This window comes from Phycodurus eques, chromosome 18 (genome assembly GCF_024500275.1).
Source record: "Phycodurus eques isolate BA_2022a chromosome 18, UOR_Pequ_1.1, whole genome shotgun sequence".
Taxonomy (NCBI): domain Eukaryota; kingdom Metazoa; phylum Chordata; class Actinopteri; order Syngnathiformes; family Syngnathidae; genus Phycodurus; species Phycodurus eques.
The window spans coordinates 1584279-1609355 of NC_084542.1; the positions used below are offsets into that span (position 1 = coordinate 1584279).

At 42.9% G+C, this 25077-nt stretch overlaps 1 protein-coding gene across 2 annotated transcripts in view; it reads left to right on the plus strand.

Annotated features, from left to right (window-relative positions):
* slc16a10 (solute carrier family 16 member 10) overlaps positions 1 to 25077 on the plus strand; it is a 43889-nt gene that overhangs the window by 1423 nt on the left and 17389 nt on the right. For both annotated transcript variants that reach the window (XR_009770280.1, XM_061703977.1), the window contains exon 2: positions 19502 to 19646. Coding sequence is in view for 1 of the 2 variants with exons in the window: in XM_061703977.1 (XP_061559961.1) it covers positions 19502 to 19646 (145 nt within the window). In the remaining variant the exon portion in view is untranslated. The remainder of the gene's footprint in view (positions 1 to 19501; positions 19647 to 25077) is intronic.

The window sequence follows — 25077 nt, forward strand, 5'->3', positions numbered from 1 at the left end:
CGTGGGCCATGCATATTAAGATGTAAAAAATCCACCCCAAAAACATTTTTTCCCCTTTTTTAAAATTGTTTTTTTTTTTTTTTTTTTTTTTTTTTTTAAGGTGCAAATAATTACAGCTACATTTGGGAAAATATTCACATGTGTTGATTATTATTTTGTTTCAACTCATATGAGCAATCTGAGATGTCATCCGAAAATAAGTGTAATAAATAGTACGAATCAGTGCTATCATTTACAGTTGCAACTATGAACTGTATTGTACCTTTTTTCTAAAACAACTTATTAGACGTCATTTTAAATTGACATAAACTCTCCACATCCATCTGGATCAATCAAGTCAGCCTGGAGCCGGTGACGAAGCCATTTCAAAAGCTTTAGGACTCCACCGAACCACGGTGAGCGCCATTATCGACACGCTGCGAACTCATGAAACGGTGGCGAACCTTGCCGGGAGTGGCCAGCCTACGAAAATCACCCCCAAGAGAACCGCGACGACGCATCCAGGAGGTTACGAAGGCACCCAGGCCAACATCATGACTCAACAATAAAGAAGTGACTGGGCGAAAATGGCATCCATGGCAGAGTTCCAAGGCAAAAACCCACTGAATTTGAGAAGGGAGCGAATACTTATTCACAGCGTTGTAGTTTAAGTTACATGGAAGTGTTACCGGAAGAGGCAAACAAGCATGTGAGTGAGTTGCAGAAAAGAAATCCATCGCTCCAGTCATTTTGGTGAAAACAACAACCGCATAGAAGCCACGTTTTGTCTGATGTAACTTACGGTGAGTGCACATGAATTGGATACATCCGTCCATCATGTGTAACATTGCGCTTAAAACTCAATCTTCGTTTCTGGAATTTCAGAAGTGTGCACACGAGCGGAGAAGTTATCCAGTCATTGATGGTGCAGTGGTACATTTAAATGTAAATCTTGTGATGGTTGTGTATTGATACTCGCAGTCAAAGACAATGATGCGATTTGTCATGATATTGCTATTTTGTCCCACCCCCCTACTCATTCTCTTTTTTTTTTTTTCACAAATAATTTCTGAGACAATTATTTTCGTGCAAAGAAGAATGCATGTGACTCATTTGAATGGATGCCCTATTATTGTTTTCAATGCAAACATAGTAAGTTCCACAATATTGGACTTGGGAAGGAAGATCAAAGGTCATGGATGTGAAAACAACGACGTGTTACTGGTATCCGGAATACAAGGTCACGGCGCTTACTCGGTGTCGGATCAAGTTGCTCCGATGTCATCACCTACACTGCGTACACCTTGGGGGACAGTATTTGCATGGTATGTGGGGATGATATGCTGAGATGTGTTTACGGGTGCGCTGGTTCTTAATTCATTCACATGCACTTTATTTGAATTGTATTGGGAAAAACACTACTCTGTTGCTTTCTCAATTCATTTACGGTAGCAGCTTCTTCTCCAGAATGCACAGTTGTATCGAAGAGCACCACCCTCGAAGCTTCAGTTCTATAGATGTCATGTGTGCTTGTAACAACGTCCATTGTGATGCATGGTGGTATAATTTTTTTATCATAGCTAACTTGTGGCACCACTGTTAAGTTTTTAAAAAGTAGGCACTATATGTTTAAAATACAACCCCAATCCCAATGAAGTTGGGACGTTGTGTTAAACCGCTAAAAACAGAATACAATGATTTGCAAATCGCGTTCGACCTATATTTAATTGAATACACTACAAAGACAAGATATTGAATGTTCAAACGGATAAACTTTATTGTTTTTAGCAAATAATCATCAACTTGGAATTTGATGGCTGCAACACGTTCCGAAAAAGATGGGACAGGCTCATGTTTACCACACTGTTTATCACCTTTTCTTTGACCAACATTCAATAAACGTTTGGGGAACTGAGGACACGAATTGTTGAAGCTTTGTCGGTGGAATTCTTTCCCATTCTCGCTCGATGTACAGCTTCAGCCGTTCAACAGTCCGGGGTCTCCGTTGTCGTATTTTACGCTTCATAATGCGCCACGCGTTTTCAATGGGAGGCAGGTCTGGACCGCAGGCAGGCCAGTCGAGTACCCGCACTCTTTTACTACGAAGCCACGCTGTTGTAACACGTGCAGAATGCGGTTTGAATTGTCTTGCTGAAGTAAGCAGGGGCGTCCATGAAAAAGATGTTGCTTGGATGGCAGCATATGTTGCTCCAAAACCTATATGTACCTTTCAGCATGAATGGTGCCTTCACAGATGTGTAAGTGACCCATGCCATTGGCACTAACACACCCCCATACCATCACAGATGCTGGCTTTTGAACTTTGCGCCCATAACAGTCCGGATGGTTCTGACAGTGTACAATTCTTTATTTGAAGCACGTCTGTAATTGTGCAGTTTTTCCAACTGTAGTGGTGTTACTTTTTTTTTTTTTTTTTTTAATACTGGAATTGTTGCCTAATTCCGAGTACTGCAACTATAGTGCTCGTGTGCACACACAGACTTAAGCCTTTCCTTCAGTTGCCAGAGTTCACTGGCCCTCTGTCATAATGATCGGTGTCTTCCCTCAAGTTAAGCTGAAACAGCTGAGGGACTTTGGGAATTTGGAAAGTTGGACTTAAACCTCGCTTATGTAACTCTTACCAAAAACGTTCAAAACCTTTCTATGTCGTGAAGGCTCTGGGAACAGCTGTCTGCCGTGTACAGTCTTAACAAAATCGAATACAAAAGTTGTATAAAAATTTTTTTTTTTTATACAACTGGTGCAATTTTCTTGTGGTAAAAGGGCTCCAGTAACACAAAATCCTTGATGAATCCCACGAAAGTATGATCCAGCAAACATTTTCGTATCAGTTCGAAAGCATCTTTTCGCTACCGACTGTTTTCCGCTCCTTCGTCCGCCGTTGCTTTTGTGGCGTGTCTGTTTTAAAATAAAATAAAAAAGGTAATTCATGCCCCCTCAAAATGTTTTGGATTGCCTACACTCAGTATCTTAATAGTTTGTTGTTTGTGATGATTTGTTAAAAAAAGGAAAAAAAGCACCGAAAGTGTGGGTGTATGTCACCTACGCGACCCGCAAAAAAAAAAAGGCAATTTTCAAGCCATAAAGAGACTCGCTGACAGTTGTTGTTGTTAGTTTGGGCCGTTTAAATATCGACTTCACAGAGAAAAAAAATATAAATATGTGGAGTACTCTCTGTAACCTCCGTTAATAACCCAGGTTAAACTTGGCTCCGCCCTGATATAAAAAGCGCTTTGAATCGTTGATGTATCCCATACAGTACTACCTTCATATCAATTGCTAGTTTCCAATTAGCCAAGGCTTTGGCGTCATCTTGTGGCATTTTAGGGCATTACAGAAAGATCACAACAAAATGACGAGAGCTTTTAATTTTCTGTATGTTAGCATACCACTCTTAGAATATTAGCATTCTACCTGTCTCAATAGCACCTTAGCATAAGTCCACTGTGGCTCTGGAATCTCTTCCAGAATTAATATTGGCCCACACGTTTTTTCGCAGGATCCGTGTTAGCATGCTAGCATTTAGCATTGTAAGAATTTCAAGGATTTCTTGGGTGGCCAAAGTTAAAATAGATATACAGCACCGGTATAAACCAATAAATCTCTCCGAATGCTTTGTTCGCAACAGCCGGCAGGCCCGCCTAAAAATGTTTGCAGGAATATTTCCACTTCTACTTTCCAACGTTCCATTTACAGTATTGTTATACTGTAAATGGGGGAACAAAACAAATGTCTTATGTACATGTTGCTTTTGCTGCGATACATGATGCAGTATATTTTCGAAGGTTTGGATCTTGGGAAGAAACAAACATTTCTAATTGATTTTATTAAGGGTGCAAAAACAATTTGTAAGCTTTGTGGGAATGTGTCCCACTAATGTCTTTCAGCTGTTCCATGACAAGTCACACTGTCAAGCTCATTCAGTTCAGGATGATTTAGAAACAAACTGAAGCAGTTCGTCTTTTTTTTTTTTTTTTTTTTTTTTTTTTTTTTTTTTTTTGTTAACCAGTTGTGGATGAAGATGCAGAAATGGCAACTAATTGTTGCAGAGATGCTAATCTGCTTGCTGGCTACTGTTGCGTTGACCTTTTGCGCAAGGCTCTGTCCCCATCCCCCAGCTCTTGTAGGGTAGCACCTTTTGCGTGCCTCTTTCACTACAAATTTCTCCTTGCGTGCCTGCACGAGTGGGAGCTGGTTCGTATAAACTTGATTTCCCTTGAAGGGATTAGAGTTGTTAAAATATGACCCATTTAATACACAATACTCCCATTTTTTTTTTTTGGTATGATCCTGAGGTTTAAGAATGGCAAATTTAAAATTAGACTGCACGCAGACTGTTCCGAAAGAGGAACGACCCACCATATTCTTCGGACCTGACCTCACCCGTCTTTCCATTCTGCGGTTGACACGCGCGCCTCAGTGGAAATTAACCTCACACAGTGTATCATCTGTTGCCAAGACTATGTTCACGAAACTGCAAATCCTCATCAACCAATAGCAATGAGTAACACTGGGGTGGAGTGGCTCGGCCCCATAGATGCGCCTGACAAAGGTCAAAGTCGGTAGCCTTTCGTATCCGTGTACAGGACTCTGGTTCTCCCCTTGTGGGAATTTGGGAGCCGCTTTCGAGAAGTGGGCCTGACTGCAAACGTTAGGGGAAGCCAAAGACCTTTGGACCGAAATGAGGCTTGAAACAGTTTCAGATTGCCATGTTTGAGTCATTTCTAGTAACCTGTACTGATGTGTTTTACTGGCATGAATGGGGGGAGGGGGGGGATAGAAAATATTTCAGGAAAAAACTTTTTGGAGTGGGGAAGTAAAAATAAACTGAGAGATAACTGGGGATGTTGCGGTCTTCCGAACGATCCAATTACATTCAAACTCGTATTCAACGGGAGTCGGCACACACCTGCCACCGTGGAAAGTTCTTATTTTTGTTTCTGTTTTTAAAGAGTAATTTCATTTATTACGGAGGGGGGGGGAAAAAAAACAACAACTTCAAAGTCACCGGGCCCTGTGTGGAAAAAGTAATGGCCCCCTAAACCTAATAACTGGTCGGGCCATCCTCAGCAGAAACAATTAAAGTCAAGCGTTTTCAATGAGTCTTTCACATCTGTGTGGAGATATTTTGGTTCACTCTCCCTTGCAGAATTGTTTGAATTCAGCAAAAAGGGAGGGTTTTCGAGCATGGACGGCCTTTTTGAGGTCATACCACCGCATTTCAATTGGATCCCAGTAGGCTTTACATGATCAGGATTTTTGGGGCCGATCATCGATCAGCGAGTTAAAAAAAAAAAAAAACGATAACTGTTCCCCGATCCGATCACAAGATGGAGCAATGTGTATTTAAACGACTTGGTCATTTACTGTATATACTTGTGTACTGTATAATGAGAATCTTCAAAATTATTCTCTCGCATTTTAGACAAAAGGTAAAACATTAATGACCTCTAGGGGGCATTCAAGGATTGGCCACTGACAGTTTTCGGTCAGGTCAAACCAACAAATAACGGGTGCTAACTTAGTGTACTGTATTTTCACGACCAAAGGCGCGGCCTCAGTTACGGTTCCGGGGTCTATTTCAAAACATACGCCAGCTTAAAAGAACGTTTTTAAAAAGGCGGCGGGAGCAAAACAGAGTTCGGTTGCACTTTGTTGAAGTATTGAACAATGTACTCGCGTTATTGTTTTGATCCATCAAAGTCCTCATCTCCTGTATCCGAAATGAACAGCCGGGCAAGTTCTCCATCAAACACGGCAGTTTCGAGTCAGTCCCGTTGCCGTGCGAAAGCTTGAACAAGCGTCCACCATCCGTCCCCAAATTGTGGCGTAACTCGCCGGGCGCTGCCTCCTCGTCTTAGTAAAGCCGTGTTCGCCATCTGTCATCCACGGCTCCCGCGGCCGCTCACAACTTCACTTTGAACGCCCCGTTTACACGGATGCCCAGGCGGTTCGTCGAGCGTCCCGGGATGATGGCAAGCCCCGAGTTATCGCACTCAGTCGAACGGTGACTGCGGAGACGCTTCTCCCGGCTGTTCTTTGCTCATGAACCCATTGCTCGAGTTGGTCTTCCAACTCGGGCCGCCTCGCCTTGTTTCCGCGGAAACGCGGCTTGGTCTTCTCGACTCGGCGAAGCTCGTTTTCCCGCTTCCTCCACTTGCGAACCATGGATTTGTTGATCTTGAATTCTCTCGCGGCTGCTCGATTCCCATGTTCCTCCGCGTAACTGATAGCCGGCAGTTTAAACTGTGCCTAGTAAGCTTTTTTTTTTTTTTTTTTTTTTTTTTTTTTTAGATCCTTTGTCCGACTTGATTTGGTCATGACAGGTTCTGTTTAAGTGATTTCTTGATTGAACAGGTCTGGAGGTAATCAGGCTGGGGTGTGACCAGTGAAAATGAACCAAAACTTGTGATTAGCCACAATTAATTCATGATTTCACAAGGGGGGTTAATTACTATTTCACACAGGGCCAGGTAACTTTGAATAGTTTTTTTTTTTTTTACCTTAATCAACGAAATTGCCATTTTAAAAAGAGCATTTTAAGTCGACTTGGGTTAGATTTATCTGATGATCTTAAGCATTAAAGTTGGGAAACTGCAAAAATATAAGAAGTTGAGAAGGGGCCAATACTTTTTCCACAGCACTGTAGTCATTTTATGTCCACTGTGTCTAGCTAAATGTGTGGAAGTAGTATGTACTCGGTTCATGTCAAAACCAAACGTTCTTTTCATAAATATGATCTTTTAAAGCATTTGTAAAAATGTAACGTTTCTCTGCTGAGACTCGCAAGCTATACTATTCTATTGGACCCTTAACAGCTGCTCAGCGAAACGGTTTCAGGTTTGAAATCGGCAAACAAACTTGCCTCAAATCGGGTTAATGATTGAAGCGCTTGTACGGTGTTTCTGCGAAGGCTGTTGAGAGATAAAGCACGGAGAAGTTAAACGTGTCGGAGGCAGCCCATCACTTCAGTGCCAACAGGAGGGCCAATTGTTTAGCCTCGTGCGCATAACCCAAACCATCTGGCCACAACCCAAGAGCTATGAGAACTTCCAGCAAATGGCTTTTCAAGGCCTTATTCTCCGGCGACTGTTTGATTGACTGTCAGCCAGGTAGAAAAGCAAACATGTCTGCTTTTGGCAGCGAATCATCAAACAATAGGGGGGAAAAAACTAAACCACTATTCATATTAGTATTTGATCGAGCCATATGATGGTATTTTAAGATCATGATCGAGAGAGAGAGAGAACATTGGATACATCGTATTGTCTTTAGCGAAACCGTAAAGACGGCGGAACCTAACAATAATTCTGCTCGTGAATTAAGGAACAATTGAAATATGCAGCTAAAACAATACAAAATGGTAATCTAACATATAATTGCAGTCAACATACAATTAACTTAATGGAGTTGGAGCAGATTATTTCCTGTCCATTTATTGTATGCCCTGGCCCAATGTAGTTTTAGTAAACTGGAAACCCATGAATTCATACATACTGCACATCATTTCAGAGCTTTCATATTGCTTTCAGTTTTTCTTACATGCCTGTGTTCATGTCTGCCAATATTTGTTTTGTCTGTAGTCGTACATACATGACTGACTTGTATCGAATCGTGGAAAGGAATTTAGAGTTCATTATGGTTTCAAAACCAAATGCAATGCGATACAGAGGAATGATATGACAACACGGGGGGTCTGAAATGTTTGTTTATTTTTTTTTCTTCAACTAAGCATTTAAAGAAGAGGGTTGCACAGCAATCCCGCCAATCTTTGACGTTAAAGGCCTAACCACCCCATTCAGTTCCCCTCTGGCACAGGCCACAACATTCCCATTTAACGTTTTACATATGGACATTTAGTTTCCTCTGCAGTCAGAACCAATACCAAGCATGCTTTTGATCTTTTTTTCTCGACTTTTTTATTTTTTTTTGCACAGACACAAATCACAGTTCCCCTCGCAGGTTTTCACTTCCTGCTTTGTGAAACCCCAAAACACACGAGGGCCGCATTGGAACTTGTGTTGTAAGCATATGAAAATTAGCCGTCTTGCCTCCAACGAAACGGGCTGCTATAAATGACTCGCAACTTCTGCAAGCATTCGATGCAAGAAAGATTGCAGCGCTATATGGTCCATTAAATGTTAAAAGTGTGTCTGTAACACTGTGAGGCCCCGAGGGGGGGGGGGGGGGGGGGGGGGGTACTGACTAGGATCTTTGTGATTTGGGAGCAACTGCTGTTCATAAATACATGGACCGCATTGGTTGTTAGACCATAAGAAACTGCACAGTAAAAGTAACCCTTTCTGAAAGGGTAGAAGTTTGAACTAAGAATAGAACAGGAGATATAATGTCAATAATTTACTAAGGTACAGGCTCCACTTTTTATGTTCCAAATATCGATGTACCCTCAATCTGGTTCTCTGGATCCACTTAACACTGCGAAAATAGATTGTGTGTTGTAGAAGATGCAATTTGGTGTTAGGTGTAAAGTGAGACTTAGGTTTTGTCTTGTGTTAATTTTTCACATGAGCTGTTAAAGGCCTCTTTATACTCCCGCGCCCGCATTGCACCACGTGACCGACGCATTGGGCCACGTGGCCCCTATGCGACATGGCACAAATTCTCGCCGCGTGCAGAATAGTGTTGTTTCGTTTGCGAGCATTTCGTTCAGAAGAACGAATCTTTCTAGTGAACGAACTGAACTAAATCAGTTTATGAAATGATTTCGGTCTTTTAGCTTGCCCGCGCCCACCGCCCTGAGGCGAGCGGAAATGGAACCGCCGAAGCGTTTTTGTCACTCACTTCTGAATCTTCGGCGAGTGACCAATGAGCAGCCGGAATGCAAGTGGGGGTGGGACTTCATTAAACGTACTGCCATGTGATTTGCGATTCGCCAGCGTGGTCACTCACTTCGGCGAATGACCAATGAGCAGCCAGGATCAGGAAATGCCGTGCAGGCAGGGGAGGGACTTAAGTGGACTGAATGTACTGGAGAACTGAAGAGTGAGTGATTCGTTCAGGGGAGGGACTTAAGTGAACCGAGTGATTCATTCGGTGAACTGGTGTACTGAAGAGTGATTCGGTCAGGGGAGGGACTTAAGTGAACCGAGTGATTCATTCGGTGAACTGGTGTACTGAAGAGTGATTCGGTCAGGAGAGGGACTTAAGTGAACTAGTGTACTGCTGGTGTACTCAAGCACTGAAGAGTGATTTGTTCAGGGGAGGGACTTAAGTGAACTGTATGTACTGGTACACTGAGGAACTGAAGAGTGATTCGTCGGTTGAACTTATCGTTCGCGATCCGTTAGAAACGAGTGATTCGTTCATTGAACTTCTTCGTTTGTGATCCGCAAAGGAGCGATGTACTATTACGGTGAGGGATTCGTTTGCGCAAGCAACGACGTACTACGCAGTGAACATACTCATGAGTGATTTTACCCGCAAGTCCTGACATTCTCGCTGGGATAGCGGTCACGAGCAGCCGTTTCTTCAAGCTAACGGCTAATGTTGAGTCAGTCAAGCACATGAAAACAAGCGCACATATTTAAAATAAATGTAAATTAATAATAAATGTATATACGTACACATACATATCGTTCCGTCTGTCTCTATTATAGCTTTTTATTTCATCACCATCATAATAATACTTTAAATTTATATAGCGCTTCTCAAGACACCGAAAGACACTTTCCACCAATCTGATGACAATAATAGTAAGGCGAGTGAGCACCTACGGTCCATAATATCATCAAAAGGTTCAGAGAATCTGGAGAAATCACTGCATGTAAGCGGCAAGGCCGAAAACCAACATTGGATGCCCGTGACCTTTGATCCCTCAGGCGGCACTGCGTCAAAAAGCGACATCCATGTGTAAAGGATATCACCACATGGGCTCAGGAACACTTCAGAAAACCAATGTCAGTAAATACAGTTCGGCGCTACAGCCGCAAGTGCAACTTGAAACTCTACTATGCAAAGCGAAAGCCATTTATCAACAACACCCAGAAACGCCGCCGGCTTCTCTGGGCCCGAGCTCATCTAAGATGGACCGATGCAAAGTGGAAAAGTGTTCTGTGGTCCGACGAGTCCGCATTTCAAATTGTTTTTGGAAATTGTGGACGTCGTGTCCTCCGAGCCAAAGAGGAAAAGAACCAACCGGACTGTTATGGACGCAAAGTTCAAAAGCCAGCATCTGTGATGGTATGGGGCTGTGTTAGTTTCAATGGCATGGGAACTTACACATCTGTGAAGGCACCATTAATGCTGAAAGCTACATACAGGTTTTGGAGAAACATATGCTGCCATCCAAGCAACATCTTTTTCATGGACCCCCCCCCTTCTTATTTCAGCAAGACAATGCCAAACCACATTCTGCGTGTGTTACAACAGCGTGACTTCATAGTAGTGCGGGTACTAGACTGGCCTGCCTGCATGCAGTCCAGACCTGTCTCCCTTTTTGAAAATGTGTGGCACATTATGAAGTGTAAAATATGACAACGGAGACCCCGGACTGTTGAACAGCTGAAGCTGTACATCGAGCAAGAATGGGGAAAGAATTCCACCTACAAAGCTTCAACAATTCGTGTCCTCAGCTCCCAAACGTTTATTGAATGTCGTTAAAAGAAAAGGTGATGTAACACAGTGGTAAACATGAGCCTGTCCCAGCTTTTTTTGGAACGTGTTGCAGCCATCAAATTCTAAGTTAATAATTATTTGCTAAAAACAATAAAGTTTATCAGTTTGAACATAAAATATCTTTGTAGTGTATTCAATTAAATATAGGTCGAACATGATTTGCAAATCACTGTATTCTGTTTTTATTTATGTTTAACACAACGTCCCAACTTCGTTGGAATTGGGGTTGTACTTACTTTCAAGGAAGAACTTATTTTGTGCCGTCACACTTGTCCTGGAAAATATGTTTCCCCTGACTGCAAAAAAGCAAGTCAGTATTTACTAGACAAGGTGTTAACCAATTGCATGCTTTGTAGTTCTTTTGGAAACAAATGTGTGTAAATGTGAGGGCGCACAAGGGTATTGCAATATGATGAAGAATGGGAAGGCTTCAGTAAGCCAAAATTTTTTTTTATATTTATAGCTATTACGTAAGCTCATATACTAAATTGAAGTTGGCTGGAATCATATGAAGCACAGTCTTCGTGATACAAATAATCAATTTGTATCATGAAGATTATCCGTGGTTTACATATTACAAGAATATTCTGTCACGGGCGAGCCGTTTATTTACCGAAGCAGAAAAAAGGTCTTGCGAGCCAATTAATGCCTGTCCGTTAGGTTTTTCTGTTGACTTTAGTTAATAGATAGCCCACCGAGCAGCTTGCGACGACTGTGAATTCATTCACAAAGTGAAGGTAAATCATCAGGATTTCTTTTTGTGCTTGGCAGTGATAGTTTGATTTATTGTTTTTAGTAAGCGATTACCAAAACAAAAATGTATTAGTCATATGAAGAAATCTCTCCAGGGTGTCCCTTTTCCCTCTATAGGCTTTTAAAAAAATAAATAAATAAATAAAATATTTTTTAAATGTGATACTGAAGCCTCATTATAGATGATTAATGCGATAATTTTTGGGTGATTAATCACGAGTTGACGCGTGACAGCCCTAGTATTATATCACGAATGTACGGGGCCAGTACAGGTCCTGAAAGGGCCACAACAACTTGGCCCGTGGTGGCCCTAGAAAGGGTTAACGTCAGACCCTGCTTCCTGCTAGAAAAAGTATTGTGCCGACATCATTTTGAAAAAAATAAAATTTGGTGTGAAAAACTGTAAGGCGACAGCTTGCAGTTGAAACCGCGCTTTTTTTTTTTTTTGCCTCTCATAAAACCGCTCAGGAGTCATTAAGAGAATTGATAAGGAATTGGCTCGATAAGCAGAATCGACAATGGCATTGATATTGATACAATGTTATGGATTCCCACACCTAAATGCAGATACATTCAGACTATTGGTACTTCCTTACAATTGTTGCCATTTGCAGTTCAGTCTTTGCGGGTGACCTGGGTTCAGAGCTGAATGGCTTCCAGCAATTTCAATAGTAGACCAGTGTATTGGCCAACTGACTTTTTTTTTTTTGTTAACCAGGCGAGTAGGGCTCAGGGTGAATGGCGGATGTCATTTGAAGAGAGCGAATCCTTGTACTGCAGTTTTTCAATTGAGAATTCCTCTTTGTCTGAAGCGTAAATGATTTTGCAGGGGTAAAAGCAGATGAAAGGATAATGGCAATTTCCTGTTGTCTTTCATGGAGTCTTCACATTTATTACATCACGTAGCTAAAAGTCGGATGATATCCCCATATGAGAAGTGTACCGCATTCAATTTGACTTTCCTTGACTGCGGCAAAACCGTCAGTGATCAAAATGACTACCAAACCGAAGGTTATGTACACAGTTTGTACAGATTTAGGCTGATGGATCACGGTCTGTATTTAGTAAGGGCGAGCCTTTAGATCTCGTACAAAAAAATGTATGACTCTATATGATTAATTTGCTTTCTATTGACTTGCATCCCCTGTACACTGACTTTTTTTTTTTAGTATTTGGAAGTATTGTTATGAAATTCAATAAAGTGCAACCTCTTAAGGTCAACCACAGTCTGTTCAGGGATACTGGTCGATCTTTAATTTATGGTTGTTTAAAAAAAAAAAAAAAAAAAAAAAAAAAAAAAAAAAACTGCAATAGAAAATCATGGAAATCGGAAAAAAAATCCGTTCCAGGGTTGCCTTAACTGGCGTAAGTGTAAAAAGAATGTAGCCGTACAATGTTTAAGCGCCCTTTAATGAAACTTGAAACACGCAGTGAATGTAAAAAGGGTGGCAAGTCGCCTTGCAAAAAACTACAGCTCAGTGCGGTGCACATTCAGTTCTTCCCACTGTATTCTTTGTCAACCTATTGTACCGTACGGAGCAGCATGGCCAGAAATGCATGCATCAAACAACCAACCGTGTGGCTAATTGCTAAAAGAGACCGAGACACCTCAGTGGTGCATTAATAATGGGGACACATCTCGGCGGGGTTTGTCGTACTCCTTTAGTTGTCGTAATGGCTGTATTGCAGTAAGTTTCATTTCCTGTCCAATGGTCATCCTCATGATTGTCACCATAATTCTCTTTATAGTCATTGGCCGCCTTCCATGGTGGCAATACAAAAAGCAAAAAAATAAAAGGCAGCTGTTGAAGTTTAAATGGGTTTTTTTTTTTTTTTTTTTAGCACTTTGGTTCATTTTCATTCCCTATTGTTTGGAGATTCCACTAATGTTTTAAGCCACAAAGTTGGAAATGAAATGTACTTTCTCAACTGTCAAACACTGTAGAGTAAAATGGTAAAGCTTGTTTATTTGAAACTAGCCGGTAGCTCGCCATTTGGAAGCTAAGCACATTTCATACTCTATGTGCTTTACGTGATTAAAAGCGTTTAATGACAAATAGAAAAAAAACAACAGCTGACAAACATTTATAATAAAGAGAAATAAAATAAAAGTAGAATTTAAAACAGTGTACAGTGCAAGAAATATCGTTTTAAAAGTGGAAATGCTCTAAAAAGCATGAGAAAAAAAATGTAGTTTTTAACCTGGACTTAAAAAGATTCACACTTGGGGCTGACGTCACTTGTTGCCAACAACTTATTCCATTTGTGTGCAGCAGAATGGCTAAATGCGGCTTCACCATGTTTGCTTTGGACTCTGTGCTCCACTATTTGACCCGACCGAGTCTGTCGATCTCGGAGCCCTACTGGGTTTATATCCCATTAACATTTCTTTCCTGCATTCAGGACTTAAACCATTTAGTTCATAGACCAGTAGCAGAACTTTACACTGGCTCCCAGTCACCTTTAGAAAACATTTTAAAGACTTTAGAATTGGAGTAATATGCTCTGACCTCTTTGTTCTGGTCAGAACCCGACCTGCAGCATTCTGAATGAGTTGCAGCTGTTTAATGCTCTTTTTGGGGAGTCCAGTCAGAAGACCATTACAATAATCAAGTCTACTTGAGATAAAAGCATGGATGAGCTTCTCCTGGTCTGCTTGGCACATGCAAGCCTTCACTCTGGGTATGTTCTTGGTAGAAGGCAGTTTTAGTAATTGATTTGATATGACTGTTGAAAGGCACGGTGGCCGACTGGTTAGAGCGTCAGCCTCACAGTTCTGAGGTGCAGGGTTCAATCCCCGTCCCCCCCTGTGTGGCGTTTGCATGTTCTCCCCGTGCCTGCGTGGATTTTCTCCGGGCACTCCGGTTTCCTCCCACATCCCAAAAACATGCATTCATTGGAGACTCTAAATTGCCCGTAGGCATGACTGAGAGGGCGAATGGTTGTTTGTTTCCATGTGCCCTGCGATTGGCCGGCAACCGGTTCAGGGTGTACCCCGCCTCCTGCCCGATGACGGCTGGGATGGGCTCCGGCACGCCCGCGACCCGCGTGAGGAGAAGCGGCTCAGAAAATGGATGGATGGATGGATGGATGGATGACTGTTGAAAGTCAGGTCGGAATCTATGAGTAAACCAAGCTTTCGGACTTGGTCTTTGGTTTTTAAAGAGAGTGACTCCAGGTATTTACTAATAGCAATCCTCTTTTCTTTATTGCCAAAAACAATTATCTCAGTTTTGTTGTGGTTTAATTGAAGAAACTGTTGGCTCATCCAGTTATTTGTCTGTTTTAGACAGTGACACAACATCTCAACTGAACTGTAGTCCTCTGGAGACACTGCTACATATAACTGTGTGTCATCTGCATAGCTATGATAATCCAAATTAAAGTTCTGAAGAATTTGACCCAAGTGGAGCACATACAGGTTGAACAGGAGGGGTGCAAGAACTGACCCTTGAGGGACCCCATAGGGCATTGCCATTCGATAAGATTGAACGCTTCCAATGGTTACAAAATAACTCCTTTCCTCCAGGTAGGACCTGAACCATTTAAGGACTGGTCCATTTAGTTCCACCCACATTTCCAACCCGTTCAGCAGTACATTATGACCTACCGTATCAAAAGCCGCACTGAGGTCCAACAAGACCAGAATTGACACCATTCCCGAGTCAGTATTCAACCTTATATCATTTAGCACTTTGATAAGAACAGGCTCTGTACTGTGATGAGTTCGAAAACCCGATTTGAAATTTGTCAAAAAGTCCATTTAAGTTCAAGAAATTGCTGAGTTGATTAAAAATAACTTTCTCAACAATCTTGGCTATGAGAGGGAGATTTGAGATGGGTCCGTAGCTTGCTAACATGGAAGCGTCCAGCGTTCTATTTTATTTTTATTTTTTATTATTATTTTTTTTTAGAAGCGACTTAATGGCAGCTACTTTAAGAGATTTAGGAAACTGGTGCTGCTGTCTAGCCCTAACTCTTGGTTAAAATTCCAAAAGCTTTCTCTGTAGAGTTCATAGTCAATTTGGAGTTTAGTTTTTTGTCCACTTACGTTCTGCTCTCCTACACTTTGATTTTAGAGGTCTGTTACCATCGTTGTGCTCCTCCACGGTGTTCGAGGTCGCCTCAAGATTGTCTTAGTTTTAATAAGAGCGACAGTATTCATGGCGTTTGCTGTTTTCCAGGTTAGGGATTAAGTTGATTCCCAGTTGTCACCAAAGACCACTCGTCACCGCTGTCGTCAACAGTAGTTAAATAATTTTTAAAATCTGTAAATTTGTGACTCCCATTTGAATCGATTCCACCTTTTTTTTTTGAATTCAACCCGCTTTCCAATATGAGTACCGTATGCGGATTGCGTCATCCAGCAATAACACAGTAACCTGACGCACGGCTCTCCTGTTACTCAAGTAAAAATCAGATGGGCCAACACATTCTGACGACAGCTGCTCCTTTTTTCCTCCCGCAGGTTTTCCCTGACCCAGCCTCAGAATTGAGGGAAAACCATGTTTTAATTTTTGTCTTCCCTTTCTAATCATGTGTCACTTGTTTTGTCATTCTAACATTTCTGCTGCTGTCTGGTACAGAATTGCAAAAAAAAAACCCAGTGGGCACTGAAAAGTTCTCCAGGCCAAAACGTGCTTTGGAACCAGTCACCTGTATGGTCCAATGGCTCTCCCCTTGTCCGTCTGTGTTGTCCATGCCGTGACCCGTTTCTCCCTTCTCAATCTTATTGTTGCCTCTATACCCTAAGGCAATGATCATCAGTTCAGCCCAGTAAGTGTCAGAACATGTCTGCCTGCATTTTTCTGTATTCCGTTTCCACTGCCGCCCATGACAGCGGTATTTTCTCCCAAAACGTGCTGACCATGCGTTAAAAAGAAAAGTGACAGTTTCCTGTATTTGTTCTTACGTTCACAGTTTTAAGTAGAAGTGACGCTTGCTTAAAGGCACAGGCAACTCCCACTTTCTCGTATGGAAAACTGAGGGTATCGCAGGTATTTGTTTTATATAACTGACCCAGACTGCTCCCCCCCCCTTGCAACACCTCCGGTGCAGCATTTCACTCTTGTATGCAAGTGAAAATTAGAGTGTGAATGTGAAAATTATTCACACTCCGTATGACCAGAGACTATAAATTGTGACATCTTCACTGGTAAAATGCACATATTCTCGAAACTTAACGAGTAGCGAGAATAGAATATCTCAACAGAAGCTTGTCAGCTTTAGTTGATCACAAATTATTATTATTATATATATTTTTTTAAACCAAAAACACAATTCACCGATCTTGTAACGGAGTACAAATACTTATGCCTGAGCCGTGGCGCACAAAGGAACAATAGGCCTGCCCGACTCAGGTGGGTAGGGATAGCGGTAGCGGGAGACCGTGAAATTGAGACTCTGATAATCAGGATGTCTTTATATGGGCACGCCGTTAGCGAGTGGCTTGTCGCTGTGTGCCTTGAGGCTAGCAGACGCCGCCGTCGCGTGGACGGCCTGGCTAAGTTCACTCAGCAACCGACGCGCGGATCTTTAACTATGTCGCTGACGTAAACTAAATAAGTAACGATAAAATTTAAAATCAAGATGTAACCAAAATTCTAATCAGTCACTTTTTGGAATAATTCCAAGACTTTATAGAACATGTAACATCAGGAAAATTACTATTGATACTTAAGTACAGCAAATGTCAGATACTGATAATTGTTACGAGTAATTGTTCTTTTCTGTTAAGATACTTGTACTTTTACTCAAGTATAGCTTTTCAGGTACTTTATACAAATTACAATCATCAAGGTCACACATTAAATTTGTTAGTTCAATATTTCACTTTTAATTTACGAGTAAAAGTATCATAATGCAGTAATAACAGATTCTTTTGGACTAGGGATTAAGTATTTGTCTTAACCGTCCATCTTCTGAGCCGCTTCTCCTCACAGGGGTCGCGGGCGTGCTGGAGCCTATCCCAGCTGTCCTCGGGCAGGAGGCGGGGTACACCCTGAACCGGTTGCCGGCCAATCGCAGGGCACATGCATACAAACAAACAACCATTCGCACTCACATACACACCTACGGGCAATTTAGAGTTGTCAATGAATCTAACATGCATGTTTTTGGGATGTGGGAGGACACCCACGCAGGCGGGGATTGAACCCCGGTCCTCAGAACTGTGAGGCAGACGCTCTAACCAGTCGTTGTATTTGTTCATATACTGTACTTAACAAAAACCATTAGGTTCCAAATGGTCATACGGAGACATTACTAGTATGTCCGGTCTGTGACAGAGCATCTGTCTATCCTGAACCCCTCTACCCGCCGTTGTGCCATTTAAAGTTATACTGTGGGGTTGCTTGGTATCTTCATTGCATCGTGATGCTTCAGAATCCGGCCATTGTTCTTTTCCTGATCACTCCTTCCTGTCCCGAAATGCGTCTTCCCGTTGACTCGGTTGACAAATCTCTTTCAATGACATGGAAACAACTTGCCCGATGAGGAACAATCATAACAAACATCTCAGACATGGTGTGTGGGTCGACCTGACTCAATTCATTCGATTCTGTCTGTGTATTTGCAGTAATTGCTCAGATTGAGAAGAGACATTCCGCTAATACAGCATTTTTTTTCGGCTTCCCAGATTTACAATTCCAACGAAGTTGGGATGTTGTGTTAAACATAAATAGAAACAGAATACATCCATCCATCCATCCATCCATCCATCGCAAATCATGTCTTTGTCGTGTATTCAATTAAATATAGGTTGAACAAGATAGTTAATGTTCAAACTGATAAACTTTATTGTTTTTAGCAAATAAGCATTCACTTAAAATTTTATGGCTGCAACATGTTCCGAAAAAGCTGGGACAGGTGGCAAAAAAAGACTGAGAAAGTGGACGAATGCTCCTCAAACACCTGTTTGGAACATCCCACAGGTGAACAGGCGAATTGGGAACAGGTGGGTGCCATGATTGCTTCCCTGAATGGCTCAGTCATTCACGAGCAAAGATGGGGCGAGGTTCACCTCTTTGTGAACAAGTGCGTGAGAAAATAGTCCAACAGTTTAAGGACAAGGTTCCTCAGCGTACAATTGCAAGGAATTTGGGGATTTCATCATCTACGGTCCATAATCTCTTCAAAAGGTTCAGAGACTCTAGAGAAATCACTCCACGTCAGCGGCAAGGCCGACAACCAACCTTGAATGCCCGTGACCTTCGATCCCTCAGGCGGCACTGCATCAAAAACCGACATCAGTGTGTAAAGGATATCACCACATGTGCTCAGGAACACTTCAGAAAACCAATGTCAGTAAATACAGTTCAACGCTTCATCCGTAAGTGCAACTTGAAACTCTACTATGCAAAGCAAAAGCCATTGATCAACAACACCCAGAAACGCCGCCGGCTTCTCTGGGCCCGAGCTCATCTAAGATGGACCGATGCAAAGTGGAAAAGTGTTCTGTGGTCCGACGAGTGCACATTTCAAATTGTTTTTGGAAATTGTGGACGTCGTGTCCTCCGGGCCAAAGAGGAAAAGAACCATCCGGACTGTGAAGGACGCAAAGTTCAAAAGCCAGCATCTGTGATGCTATGGCGCTGTGTTAGTGCCAATGGCATGGGGAACTTACACATCTGTGAAGGCACCATTAATGCTGAAAGGTACATCCAGGCTTTGGAAAAACATATGCTGCCATCCAAGTAACGTCTTTTTCATGGACGCCCCTGCTTATTTCAGCAAGACAATGCCAAACCACATTCCGCACGTGTTACAACAGCGTGGCTTCGTAGTAAAAGAGTGCGGGTACTAGACCGGCGGCCTGCCTGCAGTCCAGACCTGTCTCCCATTTGAAAATGTGTGGCGCATTGTAAAAGGTAAAATACGACAACGGAGACCCCAGACTGTTGAACAGCGGAAGCTGTACATCAAGCAAGCATGGGAAAGAATTCCACCTCCCAAGTTCACAAAGCGTGGTATTCTGTTTTTATTTGTTCAACACAACGTCCCAACGTCATTGGAATTGGTTGTATATAGGGGATGTGAAAGGACAATCTGTGTGGTTTACTAATACTTTTCAATACCATTTTTTTTTTTCTCTCCCTCTCTCTCTGACCTGCAGCATGGGTGGGCTCCCTCTCCATGGGGATGATCTTCCTCTGCTCACCCATCGTAAGCATCTTCACAGATATTCTCGGATGCAGAGTTACTGCCGTGGGTGGAGCTGCCGTCGGCTTGGTCGGCCTCCTGGCCAGCTCTTTTGTCACGTAAGGAAATTAAAAACTTAAGTCAAAAATGAAAAAAAGTAACTATTCTAAGTTTCATGGTCTTTAACCTGGGGGATTTATTGATCTTCTCACTGGCTTCATGTTTACCTCCGACATCTAACTGCCTTGAGGTGATGCAGTTCAGAATTTGTCCAAAATATAAGTCACACAAAACTTTGTAGAATAGTTCCATGAGTTCAGCGAGCATCAAAGGAATTACGCTGTACCTGTGTGTTTTAGTAAAAAACAGACTTGGCACAACAACGGGCCTTTTAGAGAAGAAGATTAATTGTATGATAACGCTGTCATTTATCAAAATGAAGTTAGAATTTATGGTTCATTCTACTTATTTTTTGACTTGGGTCTAGAATAAAAATGTGATGAAAAGATCACACCATGCCTTCGTCATTCGACGAAGACTTGTTTTTACATTTTTCTCTCCACTATTATCTATTAATTGTACAGTTGTATGACCATTTAAGAACGTTGACCGATTAACCCCTAAAATGAAAATTAATAGTTGGCGTTCCTGTCTCTCCGCTATGTCGGGGACCCACACTCGACAGCTAGGAGTGAGGCGCTGATGTATTAAACGGCCCCGTCGTGCAGGCTCGCTAGCTCGTTAGCTCGCGGCCTCGCAACCATAAGCGGTTAAGTTGTGCGGCGCATTGAGCATGGCTGCGAAGTAGTGGACAGAACCAACACGGGTATGCCGCTGGTCCACGAGTCCACTAGTGACTAATAAGTACGAACGTAGCCTCTAGGAGCAGGCTAATTCGCAGTGGAGCCGTCCAACTCTCCATCGGCTCACTGTGTGTGCCGACCAGTCGTCCACCGTGCCGCTGACCCTGGCCCAAATAACACGAAACACTTTCGGGAAGATGCATTTTTATTTTTATTTTATTTATTTATTTTTTGCATATTTAATCTCTTTGGAAACAAAACAACAAACACAACTTTAAGATTTTACAGTGACAGTTTTCCTGTCAAACGTATTATTTCCATTTCTGTTGTTTTCCGATGGAAAAATTGAATATTTCCGGTCAAGTGTCCTCGAATGGATTGCGTCCAACCTGAGAGGTGTCACTGTGCAAAATATTAATTTGATTATGTGTGAGAGATCACATGATCCTCTAAAAGAGAATGTATGGTTGCGTAATTCCTCTGCTGAGGGGAGGCGGCGTCCGTAGCGCTCTGTTGTTAATCATATCTTGGAATCTCATACTTATGTACGCATAAGTAAACACTCACGCCAACATGTAGAAATATCTGATCCTCCTAAAGCAGCCTCTTCACGCCTTCAATCCTTTTATGTGTTATAAATAAGTAATTAAAAATCTCTTCTTAGCAAGTGACTGAATAACAGTCTTTCTAAATGCCGTGAGGGTCGACTGTTTCCTTGTGTAGATGAAAGTGCAAGGTGCTGAATTTTCTGGTCATAAAATGTCGCTATTGGGATTTGTTTACCCAATCAGGACTTTGGAACTACCCAGGGGCCTCAATCTGGATTTATGTGGCCATTCACCCCATTCAATCCACCTTCCGAGATCCCTCTAATATCATATGAATGCACTGTCAAATAAAGGTCATTTAACTGATATGAGACTGATATTCGTCAAAACACACAGCTAGAAATACCCAAGAAGGGCTTGTAAAAATAAAGAAATTAATCCTAAAAAAAAAAAAAAAAGAAGAAAAAAGTCGAGCCTGATTGGACTGGACCATTTGCAAAAAAAAAGGTTGGCGAAGCAGCCCTGCACAGTGAGCGACTGAATATACGGACGCCCTGAACGGCGAGCCTGTGTAAGCTTTTGATGTTGCACACACTTTATGGTACTTTATCACATATATTAAACCATAAAAATATATAGTTAAGGAAGAAGTGGGTTGCGAAAGAGAGAGTATGTGGATATTTTAAGAGGCTCGCTCGCTGTAATTCACTTGAATGTACCCAGCGCAGTATGTGCGGCAGCCATCCGGAGCGGTTTGATCACAAGGGCTGGGCCAAAATAACTGTTGACAGGGTGCAAAAGTCTCACTCAGCGTTACAGAAGTTATTTCATTGTCGTGATTGTCGCAAAAAAAGTTGTGAAACGGAAATATTAAGTTAAGCGGACCAGGACAGCAGCGATGTCAAAACACATTTTTGTCACGTTAGCTGTAGTTACGGTTTCTCTCAGACGACCGTTGTGACTATGACAATGATCTTTAAATGTTTAATGGCCTCCTCATAATATCGCATATGCACAACAAATTGATGGGGAACTAACTAGTTTTGATATCAGAAGTCAGGGATAAATAGTTTGTTCAACTATTGTTTAAGTTGGGTCCGTGACACCTATGCGATAGTATGTACGCACGCTGGCCACTGAAAATGAAAAATGTTGGACCACAGCAATCCTGATTTTCATTAGTTCATCTTCGGTTTATTTATTTAAATTATGACTTTTGTCAGTTTCAAGTTATTTTGGTGACCATGGTTTTTGTTTGTTTTTGTTTTACGGAAAGGTACAAACAATTTTGTGCAAGGACTTGTTTACAATGAAACCTGGCATTATACAGGTTTGTGACCTCATGCCGCTGACGTTTTGTAGTGATGCACTCGCCTGGCATTGGTGCAAACTGCGTGTGTTCAGTTCCCACTCAGTGACGGTGGGAATTTACGAAGTCGGCTGACATATGCTCCAGCTTCCTGCGACCTTGAACATGATAAGCTGGATAGATGGATGGACGTCTCCTGATGTCAGTCATTTTATGGACCAACTTTTGAACTTCACATGAGGGCAAATATCTCCCTGAATCTACTGAAAAGTGTTCAGTGCCACAACATATGCATCATTTTGGACAGGAGATTCTTTAATGGGTGCGAACAAAACGACGAGGCACAATGCCAGCGCCCGTGACACCGCGAGATAACGCCCATGCGAACCCCGTCTCAACCCGCTCTCGACGCAAAGCCGCCACAGCGAAGCTTCCGCCCAATGCCATGGACCTAAACATCGCAGGGACGAGTGCTTATCGGAGAACAAACTGGACACCGCCCAGAGTGTTAGTGCTGGAAAGAGGGTAATGTAAATCCATTTGGTTTATTAAAAAAAAATAATGATAATAATTATACGACGACCAGGAAACGGTAATTGCAAAACATGCCACAAACAAATCGTTACTAGCGACTCAAGCGCGTAAAATCTTTCCTACAACTTAAAAACACGACATGAATAACTGTACAGAAGCAGCGTGGAGTTGAGGCAAAGCACTGTTTCTTCAAAACCACATCAAACCCCCTACCCCCCCCCCCACCCCCCAAACTACGGAGCCTCTGAAGAACGCACTAACCCTCCAAGGCGCCCACATTGGACGACATGACAAAAACCTGCAAGAAATCACCAAATCGGTCCACTCCCTTTCGCAACATGTTTCCCTCCTTTCCCAACAGATGCAATCCATTCAACCCCCCCCCCCGTTTATTCGTAATTGCTCACTCGTATTCAATCTCCAACCGTACAGGTATCCCACCGAACGTTCCAAAGTAGCATATGTCACTAACCTCCTACAAACAAAACAAAACAAAATGGTCCACTACATTATGGCAAAACTCCTCTCCGGTACTTCATTCATTCGATTATTTTCCCGCCGAACTCCGCAAAGTATTTGATCACCCAGTTCAGGGTAAAGCAGCCACCTGCCGCCTCCTCACGCTCATGCAGGGCACTAAATCAGCAGCGGAATATTCCATTGAGTTCCGAATATTGGCAGGTGAAATGGGGGTGGGAGGATTTTTTCAAATGGTCTTGATGAGCTTGCGGTCCGGGACGGGCCCTCCTCTCTCGAGGATCTCATCACCCTTTCCATTCGGCTTGATAACCGACCGCGAGAGAGAGCAAGAGAGAGGAGGGTTCGTGTATGTAAGAATCCTCCCACTCAAGAGCACCACGCCGTCAGCTTCTCCCACACTTCCGTCACTCCCCGTAGCTACCGCAGAGCCCGCGCAAATTGGTAAAACGTGTCTAGACCCACAGGAGCATCAGCGTCGAGTCATCCAGCCACTGTGTAATCACTCCGGTCACTTTTTTTCCTCATGCCCTCTCCGATCACAAGACCAGGCTCACCGCGACACCACCTCCATTCCCTCAAGCTCCCCCTCTCGAATCACTGTTCCCGCTTGCATTGTAGTTTCTGCTCAGAACACCCCCATTACTGCCCTTATAGATTCCAGTGCCAGTGTCATTCATGAAGCAATAATTCACCAGCTCCAAATCCCTCTCCAACCACTTCCGTCCCCGAAGAAAGTCACAGCCCTGGATGGCCGAATCATCTCCCCCGTTAGCCACCAAACAGTGCCATTCACCTTGCTCATTTCGGGTAATCACCGTGAGAACATCTCACTTTTTGTTATCCCTTCCCCTGATACGCCATTCGTACTCTGAATTCCCTGGCTCAAAAAACACAACCCCCACCATCCACTGGACTCACTTAGCCATCACCGGATGGAGCCCTCACTGCCACTAACGCTGCCTGCTCTCCGCTATACCGCCCTCTGATAAATCGCCACCCTCTTCCATGCCCGTTGACCTCTCCCGAGTCCCTGAAGAATACCATGATCTCTCTCCGGTGTTCAGCAAAGACCTGGCCATTTCTCTACCCCTCCACCGCCCTTATGACTGGGCAATTAATCTGTTGCCGGGGGCCCCTCTTCCTTCCAGCCGTCTCTACAACCTTTCCCGACCTGAGAAAAAGGCAATGGAGGACTATATCCATGACTCTCTGGCTTCCGGACTCATACGACCTTCCTCTTCTTCTCCAGTAGGGTCCGGCTTCTTTTTTGTTGAAAAGAAAGACGCCATCTTCGCCCATGTATCGACTACCGTGCTCTCAATGACATCTCTGCTTCCCCTCATCGACCCCTCGTTTGAACCCCTCTGTCATGCCCGGATATTCACCAAGTTGGATCTACGGAACGCCTACCACCTTATCCGTATCCGAGCGGGGGATGAATGGAAAACCGCTTGCGACACCCCTCTCGGACACTTCGAATACCAGGACATGCCGTTTGGATTGACTAATGCCCCCGCTGTCTTCCAGACCTTCATTCATGACGTCCTCCGTGATATGCTGAACTGTTTTTTTTTTTTTGTCTATTTGGATGACAATCTCATTTTCTCCTGCTCCCTTGACGAACATCACCGTCATGTATGCCAAGTCCGCCAATGCTTCCTTGAAAACCGCCTGTATGTTAAACCTGAAAAATGTGAATTCCAATCTCCTCCGTACACTTCCTGGGCTATGTTATCTCAAAAGGACAATTGCAACCCTACCCTGCCAAGATCCAAACTGTCGTTAACTGGCCCACTCCCACCACTCACAAAGAACTGCAACGTCTCCTTGGATTTGCCAATTTCGACCGTCTGCAGCATCCCAAGCATTTAGTCAA